General features: G+C 33.2%; 1 protein-coding gene across 1 annotated transcript; it reads left to right on the forward strand.

Moving 5' to 3' along the window:
- The first annotated feature begins 271 nt into the window (after nt 1-271).
- On the forward strand, nt 272-5535 carry LOC129299389 (uncharacterized protein At4g28440-like). Its single transcript, XM_054937861.1, has 3 exons — nt 272-419; nt 2701-2933; nt 4989-5535. The coding sequence occupies exons 2-3, from the start codon at nt 2711-2713 to the stop codon at nt 5177-5179; spliced, it is 414 nt and encodes a 137-aa protein (XP_054793836.1). The 5' UTR covers nt 272-419; nt 2701-2710; the 3' UTR covers nt 5180-5535.
- Nucleotides 5536-10778: the final 5243 nt, after the last annotated feature.

The raw sequence follows: 10778 nt of genomic DNA on the forward strand, positions 1-10778 counted from the left end.
TAGGAATTCCAATCACAAATGAGTTACATTTAAAGTTTATATATTTATTTCTAATTTAAATTTATGAAATTATAATTATTTAAATCAATAATTGAAGCTTATTTTTTTAAAAATTTATCAAATCTAATTATCATTAATTTATGACTGTTATTTTCACACTTAATTTTACTAAAGTGCGGGGTTTAATCATTTTAATATTATATTCGCATAAAAAAAAAAGTGATTTGTAAATATCAACTATCAACACAGAGATCGATGCGGGTCGGACCTGGTTACTAATCTACCCGTGAAAAGCGGCACTGCCTTTTTCTCTCCTTAAAAGTCGACCTGGGCGGCTTCGTTGTGCACTTTCACTTTCGCGTTCAGATCTCCTCTTCCATTTTGATTTGGCAACAGTGTCTCCACATCGGCAGTATCAGGTGAGTTTCAGACTTTGATTTCTTGCTGACGCATTTTTGGTTCACACTTATTCGCCTGCAAGCTTCACAAATTGCCTTCTTCATATTTATTTTTTTGTTCTCACTCCGTGCTCTTCATCGCAGAGGTCATTAACTTTTCTCCTTTCATGTCTTGATATGCTACGTCACTGTTTTTACCGTTCAAATTCCAATTTTAAATAATTTGGTTTTTAGTCGCTCTGTTGCTTTAGAATTGTTGATTTCTGGTATCACAGTTCGTATACGAATTCGTTAATCTATGCTCAAGTTATGAGACGAATTTCGCGTACCAAATGTTTTCTGTGGTTTTTTCCCCAAAGAACAAAAGTGATTCTTTAATAAGTTCGGTGGAACGGGGCAAAAAACTGTGGAGTTTGGATTCTCGATAATCATTGTTGCTTTCCTAGTTACCTAGAAACATGAAAACTTTTGGCCCCATTGGCTAGTTGGGAGGTTGAGTACGAGTTCACTCCATCAATCTCGATTTTGTTTTTCTTCTTTGTGATTTTATCATGATAATCAGAGGAGAACAAGTCCATTAGGCGCTGGATTTTTGAGACGCCTTAAGCGAGAGAATAGTGATGTTAGAAAGGCACACGTCCGAGTGAAGCAAGGTCCTAAAGTAACCGATGAGTATAGTATGGCTATGGTTAACCTATAATCATCAGCTTCTTTGTTTAGCCGATCATGTGTGATATAGTGTAGCTGAGGTCCCTAACAGTTTTGATTTTTGTGTTTGTTTACTAACGGCCCAAATAATCATCTTATTCTCTTAAATCTCTTATGCTAGAAGCTAGATTGAGGTCCTAGCGTTGGAGTTGGGACGTTGGGTTTTGTGATTTTTTATTTTATTTTGTTATTATTTTTAGTATACTTTAGGGCAGGCTTATTAGTTGACAGTCTTTTGTTGCTTTTAAGCACAGAAGTAGAACACCTAAGGCACCCCTGAAACAAGTACAATAGATAAAGTTTGGCACTCACGTTACTGCAACTGATTGAAGGCGGTGCCTCTCATGTTATAGAGGTATTAGTCATAGATAGCGACTCACCTTCATGCCTCAGTTGCTTAGGCCAGTGCCTTTGACATCAATGTCCATAATAATGACTAAAGTTGGATTTTCATTAGACTGAAACTTGTGAGGAAGAAAACAGACCAAGCAAGTATTATAAACTATAATGAGGCATGGGTGCTTCCAAAAGGAGTTATGTCAATGTTTAACACATATGCGACATAGCACAACACGACACCCCAAAATGCACAAGGATTCTATTTGTCCTGTATGTGTCGAAGTCCACATTTCTTATGGTTTTAGTCTCTATGCGTCATTACCAGTATATATTAGGAAGACATTATTGGGTTTCCATAATTGCTTCTGTCAGTCTTTGCGCTCCTTTTGGTCCTATTTATAGGAAACTTTTAACCTAATCATATAGATTTAAAAAGTGGTTAGAATTAGGTGATGGTCTTGCTTTTTTCAGAAATTATCACAACATTTTAAAATTACCTTTAATTAAAGGTATTAAATGGTGTGTGGGGGCTTTCTTTTCCACACATAAATTCAAAAATCCAACTTCCAAAGAAGAGTATATTTGGAAACGAAATTCATAAATGCTTCAAACATTTTGTAATTGGGATTTATTAAGGACCGTGAAAAACATGTCTTATAATTAGGACTGGATGAACTATCATTTTTCTCGGCCAAGGGGACGGAGTTCCTAATCTTGGATTCAAGTATCCTATATCATATGGAACCTGATGCTCATGACAGCTGCATTGAAAATAAAATAATTGAAATTTTTTCTTGATGTCTAAGTTCATTAGTTTGTGGATTATGTTGGCGTGAATGTAATATTTATGGGTGGATAATGTTGCTAGATGCTATAAGGTCTCCTAGCTTCCATCTTGCTTCATTTGACAATGTGGATGGGGTTATGTTGCAACTTGAAGGGGAATTTCTTTAAACTTCGTTGATTACTTTCACTTGCTTGACTTCCATGATAATGACTTCTTGTTCTTAGAATTAGATGCATGACAATAGGGAGTATTGGGATGAAAAAGAGGCAATATTATAAGCTTAACCATTTGATCAATGATGCATTCAATGATTTAGAAAGTCAAGCAAATCATGAAAGGAAAGCAAGTTAGAAATGATCAAATTAGTTTAAAGAAATTGCTCTTTTTGATTAATTTTCCTCCACTTCCAAAAGGTTGTGCGTCCCCCTGTTTTCTTTTGTTTTTTTTAATTGATTTTGGTTTTTTTAGGTTGAAAAATATGGCAGAAGCAAAACCAGGGTTGAGGAAGCCAGTCTTCACCAAGGTTGACCAACTTCGCCCGGGCACAAGTGGGCACACTTTAACTGTGAAGGTAGTTAGCACTAAGATGGTGCTACAAAAGGGTCGTCCTGATGGTCCTCAACCTCGTCAGATGCGAATTGCTGAATGTTTGGTGGGTGATGAGACAGGAATGATCATATTCACTGCAAGAAATGACCAAGGTATAGATAACATTGTATTAATTTTTTGGTCCTGCCTATTGAAGTCTTCCTTACTGCAGCGTGTTATTGCAATGCTGCTTATTTTATTTATTGGAATTTATCTGGAGGAAGGAAGGAGCCTTCTTTTATTTTAGATTGATGACTTATGTTTCTTGCTAAAAGTATTTTTTGTAGGCATAGTCTGCACATTTTAATTTGATATCTAATGTTCATTATTAGAAAGTAATTTGTTGTTAATAAAGTGTAATCCATACACATTTTTATGATATTCTTGTACCGACTAGGTACTTCAATTATTCCAGTGGTCTGTATTGCTGGAAGAGCGAATCATTATAAATTGCATGATTTGAATCCTAAATTGTGTGATTTCAGCAACGCTAGTGATTAGTGGGTTTAGCCATGGTTGTCTAGATCTATATGATCGAATGATCCTACAATTCCAATCAAACCTACGAATTATGATCCTAATGTTATGAAAATTTTAAGTCCTTATAGAATCTCAGAAAGATCCCAATATTAGTGTAGATCATAAGATCTTGGACTTCATAGTTGTACTAAGCCGGTGATATTTGGAATTTTGGCCTCTTTTTTTTTTTTTTTTGTTGCTAGGCTTCAATCATTTTAGGTCATTTGGGATCAAAAGATATAATTGGTCAAACCTTGGCTAGTGAAGTTAATGGCATCCAAAGGCATGCCTAATGCACCAAGTCAACGTGCCAGTTGGGATCCTTGCTTCTTCATGACTCAGTCAAGGCATCTTCTACTAGATGCTTTCCCCTGGCACCTTTTTGAGGCAAGGAAGTTGCTTGCTGTGGGAATTTGAATGAAACCGCTCGCTGTTTTTTTCCCTTTTCCCTGGTCAATTCTCCTTTCAATTGTTTTCCACTTGTATGTCCAGAAAGAGCCAATAATGGATTTCTGACTTTAAGCTGATCCACCATTTTCTATTTGTTCTATATCATTCATTGCAATGATTATGTTTTAGGGTTCCACCGGTAAGACAAAGGAAATAGATAAGAAGGGGGGTAACTTGGTTAATTAAATTTTTTGGCAATAGTCAAATTGTGATATTGATGAAGTCCTACATGGGGAGCCGCAAGAAAGTTTGGACTCCATCAGGTGCTTTTCATTTTTGGGTAATAATAATCCATCATTTTACATTTTACTTTTTTGGTTACTTGGTTGACATATAAATTTGATTTTTATTTATCTCTTTATTCTTTTATTTGTCTTCAAATAAAATCAGCAGCAAAGCAGTGTTTTTAGATCAAACTGCCTGGTTGGTTTGGCGGGTTCGGCCTGTCGCCTGGAGGGGTAACAGTCTGGATTGGACCATGAAACTGTCATGGGTGCTCATGGGCTCAAACTAGCAATGCAGGAAAGAACTATTAAACTGGTACTGGTATGCAATAAGTCAATGACCAGCCGGGTCTCATTTTGGGCATAGATTTAGGATCTGGTGCCTTTTGAACACATCTGAATAAGTAACCCAAATTGTTCAAAGTTGTTTCTTTCCCCTTCAATAGGGAATTTCACTCCAAGACTTATGATGTGGGTTTATTTTCCCCCCTTTTGTGGGCATGTGCGTGTGTTTTCTTTTTTCTTTTTAATGAAGATGGAGTAGTGCATAAAATGATTGTGGAAAACCTTTTGGTGAGATATGGGCATGGGTTAAAAGCTACAGAACAAAAGAGAAAGCAATAAACAGTAGTTGTAAAGTCAAAACTACCTTGTTTCCAATTGGCTAAGTCGGGCCTGGGCTAGCCTTGAATGATAAATGACAAAATCTTTTGAAATGTTGACCCTATCCAAGCAAGCCCAATATTTACATCCTATAAGATAAACACAATATGATGACTACTAATCATCAATGATGTCCTTGACCATCAACAGTGGTTCATATAATGAGAATTTTGTAATACATGTACATGATCATGTTTAAATTGTAAATTTGTTTGATTCAACAAAGCCATGCACTCGTAATTTTGTAAATGTTGATTTGCAAAGGAGAAATCCTCTTGATAAATTGCATGTTTCATTGTTGCTCTTGTTCAGTGGACACGATGAAAGAAGGTTCAACTGTTACCCTGCGCAATGCTAAAATTGACATGTACAGAGGATCCATGAGGCTTGCTGTGGACAAGTGGGGCCGTGTTGAAGTCGCAGAGCCTGCAAGCTTCACCGTTAAGGAGGATAACAACTTATCCTTGATCGAATATGAACTGGTGAATGTTGTTGTGGAGTGAAATTTCAATTTCTACTGTCTTCCAATGAGAATAAGACAAATCGAGCACAGTAATCTACTTCTGTCCATGGGACATCTGTTCATGCTTATGGAAAATTCTCCTTAGGAAAAGAGATTTGGGAAACTGGTTGTACTGAGATGCTTCATACTGCTGCAGCTGCGTGGATCGATCCTTATGGTTGAACCACTGAAACAGGTTAACATCAGTTAGTGGAACAAAATAAGGGCTTCCAGATCTTATCTTTTGTTTTAGTGTCTATTAGTATTTATTTTTGGATTCTGTGTATTTTCATTTCTAGATACCTTGAATCATATGTATCAGAACTTAATTTATGGAAGGTCAGTGTCTATACTTAATATGATCCTTTTTTCTGACGCAATATTTTCCCATTTATCTGCTGCCTGCCACATCACTTCGCTTCCTCAATGCAAGTGGGAGTTCCTCAAAGAGCACGCATCAGAATGGGTATAGTGGCACTTACCTAAATCTTTTTCCCCCATTTCGTTTTTTCTGTATATATCTACAAAGGTTTGGTTGTTGATGGAGCATAATAGTATCGTGCAATTTATGTAGTCAATTCTTTTTAGTGAGATAAGGTTTGTTTATTGTTGTGATAATCGTATCTAATATGGATGGAGTTGTTGAGATTTGATTTTGCAACTGCATCTTCATTTGGAATTAGTAGATGAATGCTTACAAATGGGTAGATCATCCTCGATGTCGCAAGAACAACAGATTCAAAACAAGCATTTGGCTATGACATTTAGTACAGAATAAAGCTTTAATCAGATGAACAGAATTATGGTACTTAAAGGGTTAGTTGATCCGTAAATCTTGTGTCACTCAACTCGATTCACAAACTTGTCCAATAAAAAATGCTTGTTAAAAAACATCATGTGCATATGGTGCATGACAGACAGGTTGTTGCCCAATGTCCTGAACCAATGATTCATCTTGAGACATTCCTACCAGTGGAACTCAATGTAAACCACTGATTCACACAAGAACATGAGCCCCTTTATGGTAGGTTAGGGTACAGGGTTCAATGTTTCACTCTGCTAAGGCCTATCAATTTGAACTCCGTTTACCTAAACTAGTGCGAGCTGAGTGACAAAAATGAGTGGTGATGTTTATGGCTCATGAATAATGATATTTAAGAACTTTTAAGAATATTAGTTATTATTAAGGACTCTAAAATTATGAAATTTCAAAAAAAGATATAGTTTTTATTTGCAATTAATTTTTTTCATTGAATTTCTTTTGTACGGTCATCTTCCATGTTTCAGTACACATTTTTCAAATTTTGTGCTCTTCATATACTTATGTTTTCAATTTTTTGGTAGTTACTTTAGATGTTTCCAATACTTGTTTTCCATGTTTTCAGTACTAAAAAATAATTATTTTTAATTCTCTTCATAATTAAAATCATGGAAAATGAGTATTGAAAAAACTCAATCACAATTTTAATTTCCTACTAAGGATTTTGGTTTTTTTTCTTAAAATTTCTTTGTTTTAGTATCCTTAATTGTAATTGTTACTTAAATATCATTTTCTCTCATTAGAATTTATGTTTTTTTTTTATATAAAGTTTAGGTGAGTTGATTTCTAAGAGTTTATCAATGTTATGGCATGACTCCAGGCATAAAGAACGTTATAAATGTACTTACAAATTGCTCACTTACAAGGTCTTCCATTAATAGTGAGATTTAATCCCACACTTTATAGGTTATGAATCAAATTCTTATCAACTGAATCAAGTTATATGTTATTGGTAGATATATGTTGATAGGTCATGCAAAGTGTAATTATGCCTTGTTACCTTTGGTCCCTATAAATCATGACTTGGTGACCACCTCTATTGTAATCCTCCAAGTAAGAAAAAAAAGAAAAAAAAGAAACAACCATTCAAGAGTAGCCATCCAAAACCCAAATGATTATTCCAAGTATAAGAAGGAAAATGTTTTTGAAAATGTTATCTTTGATCCATTATTATAAGATTTTTTATCATAGAAATCTCGTGCAACATTCAAAGATTAGGATCATCTAAAATTTAAAATCCTTGAAGTTGGCAAGGTTAATGCAAAATATCAGTATTCTAAATTTTTAACTTTCATCATATATGTAGGGATGAAATAAAATTGATTTGCAATGCAAAATATCAACTTTTGTTAGTGACCAAAATATCAACTTCGCCAACCTCAGAAATGGAACCTCAGGACCCAAATTAAACATGCAAAGCAATTAGTTGTCCTTGAGGGGTTTTGCTTCATACTTATCTTCAATGCAAACTCATGATGAGAATGTTATAGGACATCTTTAGGTTGCCTAGCTGACTTGAATTTTTGTCAGCATTAACAATAATTGCTTGTTATTTATAGGCAGTGATGCAAGGAAAAATCACTTGATCATCACTTTAATTTTTTTTAAATAATTGCGTAGCAAATACAAAAAGAAATAAATGGGGCCAACTGGCAGATAAGTAAGGGTGTGATTAGAATATAATAAGTAGAAGAACAATTAAACACAGGTTTTAAGGTTTTCAAACTTAATACATATATTTGATGACAATGACAATTTCTAGAAACAGACAAGGATCCGGATTCAATGAATGCTACAAATCCTCTCTTCCAATGAATGTCCTACGCAGCACTATAGTTATCGTTGATTCAATCAAATGGTTACTGCCAATGATGGTATGATATATATATATTAAAAAAATTCATAGCTCTACTATTTACTATGTCATGTGCCTTAATCTAATTATTCATATGGTTGCAATTGAAATACATTATCATCCTTTGAACCAATTAAAGCTTGCATGAATGGTAAAAGTTTTGACCACATAAACAAATAGTTGGTGGTTTGGATCATAGTTCTTGTGTATATAACAACTTAGTTGGGAGAAGTTCGTTGTTGGCCTTCAGTTATTTTGGAGGAGATAATTTCTTCTCACAAGGAGTTTGCTCCTTGTGCTTACAAATAGGGGAAAAAAATTCAACCCTTCATTTCATTTATTTCAAAACAAGTGTGAATTTTCAAACGTTGGTAAAATCCTGTGACTTCAAGCCTTCAGTACAGATGGTCACGAGGTAAGAAGACTTGATACACCCACCTGTGCCCCCAACAAAAGTACCCAATGGCAAGTAATGCACCTTATTGTGCCTCGAACAAAAGTATTTAAATTAAAAAAAAAAAGAAAGAAAACTTGGTACGCTCATTGACTCCAGATTCAACAAACACTGACTGAGCCATCAGTGCTGTGTACCACACCTGCTTAGTTGTACTCTCTCTCTCACACACACACAAAGCATGAGTGGATTTTTGGAGGGTGAGTAGGTATAATTGGCCAAGACTTAGTCTTGGAATGGCCCTACTCATCATGAGTTCAATCCGAAGCTCTGCATTATCATCAATATTCATCACTCCCATTCGCTTTCAACTGTCCCAAAAGTACCACTCATAACAAAAATGACACTGCATGCTTTCAACAGACACTATTATTATGGATCACCATGAGAAGTGGGATATATATCTATAACAAAGAGAAAAATAATATTAATACTACTAATATATAAAATGTATTGATTTATAAATTTAGCGTGCTAAAGCCTAAATATGACGAGTGATCCACGTCATATGAGAGTTTGAGTTCAAATTGGTAATGTCAGATTGAGAAGGTGGCGCCTCTTACATAATTATTAGTCCTACCAACTCTACGAGAATTGTGTATGTGTGTCATTATGCTCCTTTGGTCTTGAATGTATTCATATAATCTTATTTATAAGTTATTTTCAATTAAAAATGAATTTAAAGGTGAACATATAGGGCCAAAAATGAAACATTACAAGAAACTGGGAGGCCAAAATTAATTTTTCACATATTTTACAAATGAAAATTAAAATATTTTATAGTATGGGGGCCAACACCCTTGCATGTCCCCTTTATCCGTTCATGCTTTCAACATGTTTTAGCATAAATCTATAACTAAGAAAAATATTAAAATTTATTAATTCTGTTTAAAAATTTAATAAATTTTTAACTTTATTCTTATTAAATATACATATTTTAAAAACACACTTTCTCTCACCAACATTTAATAAAAGGTAAATGAAAAAATTTGTAACAGACATTTAATAATGTGACTTTTAAATAAAATAAAAAAATATTTATTTATTTTATAAATAGGACTAGAGGGAATAGTTAGTTAAATAGTTGTTTTTATCTTAAATGTAAGATCTCTCAATATTTCTTACTCCCTCTAAACCTTAACATGAGACAAATTTAATCAACTTTAGGCTTATTAAGAAATGTTCCTCATATGTAACTTTTAAATTTTACCATTCTTTACCATTAATAATAATAATAATAATAATAATAATAATAATAATAAATTGTAGTATGGGAATTCCAATCATGATAAATAAACAAGAGTGAAATTGAAAAATAAAATTAATTACTCTAATTTTGTTTTATACTAAAGAAAAAATCCCAAATTTTACGTTATATTAAGGATAGAGGAAGTATTTTGTACTTCAATCTACTTTGTCTCTTATATTTGTCATGTTTTCACTAAACTATTCCTATATGTTGTTGTGGTACTTTAAAATGTTAAACATATGTATCTTGCTTATAAAATTAGGGGTATTTTCAGTGACCGATAAAAAAAAAAAAGAGCTAGTGGGGGCATAATTTATATTTAAAATAAATATTTATATTATTTATATAATTATAGTCAGGATAATTTTATATGAAATTTTTGTAAGGGGACAAGTGAATTTTTTGTTTTTAAATGACGGAGCAAATGAAATTTTTTAAGGGGTACATACAATTTCTTTTGGGTCTTGTTATGTAATATTTCCTAATTTGTCCAACGTGCATCCGTCATTGGGGATTTTAGGAAATGAACACTTTCTTTTTTTAATAATTGACCAACTTAATTAATTTTCTTAATCTATGTGAATTTTGTTGATAACAGCTTAGTGTTTCGTATTAATATAACTTTTGGAGCCTTGTTCTGTTTGGTCGTTAGTATTTGTACGTATTATCCCATGATTATTTAATTAAAAATTATTTTTAATTTTGTCATTCGTTGCCGTACAATAGTGTCTGAGGTCACGATGACATTATCAGAGTGCAAATCTTTTTTGGAGAGAATTTTCAAAGACAAGTGGATTATAAGCATGATATTGAGATTTCACAATGTTGGCCACAAAAAAGAAAAAAAAAAAGATATTGAGATTTCAAGAGGAGTAATATATATATATATATATATATATATACACTTTGCAAAAAAAAAAAAAACGCATATTGAATTGATGATTTTGCTTTTTGCTGTTTGTCTTATTATATGTGTTCCATCCAACTCAAATGGCATCTTCAACTACCTACCTAGTTTTTTTTTTTTAAATGTCAGTATATTAATTAATTTATTCATTTAATTAATTATCACTCTTTGAGGGTTCATTCATTTTTCTTTTATTTTTTTAAAGTTTTCCGGATAACAAATAAATTTCCATAAGCTTCGATTACAATATAATATATAAGGAGCGATGAGAATTTGGCGTGGGATTGTTGTTCAGAGTTTGATATTATTATATAT

Source organism: Prosopis cineraria, unplaced genomic scaffold (assembly GCF_029017545.1).
Source record: "Prosopis cineraria cultivar Desert tree isolate PC_DT_omini unplaced genomic scaffold, ASM2901754v1 PC1143, whole genome shotgun sequence".
Classification (NCBI taxonomy): Eukaryota; Viridiplantae; Streptophyta; class Magnoliopsida; order Fabales; family Fabaceae; genus Prosopis; species Prosopis cineraria.

Excerpts from the sequence above, each read along its gene's own strand:
- LOC129299389 (XM_054937861.1), top strand. The coding sequence starts at position 2,711 with ATGGCAGAAGCAAAACCAGGGTTGAGGAAGCCAGTCTTCACCAAGGTT. Across the intron at positions 2,934-4,988 it reads CACTGCAAGAAATGACCAAG|TGGACACGATGAAAGAAGGT; the intron begins GTATAGATAACA and ends GCTCTTGTTCAG.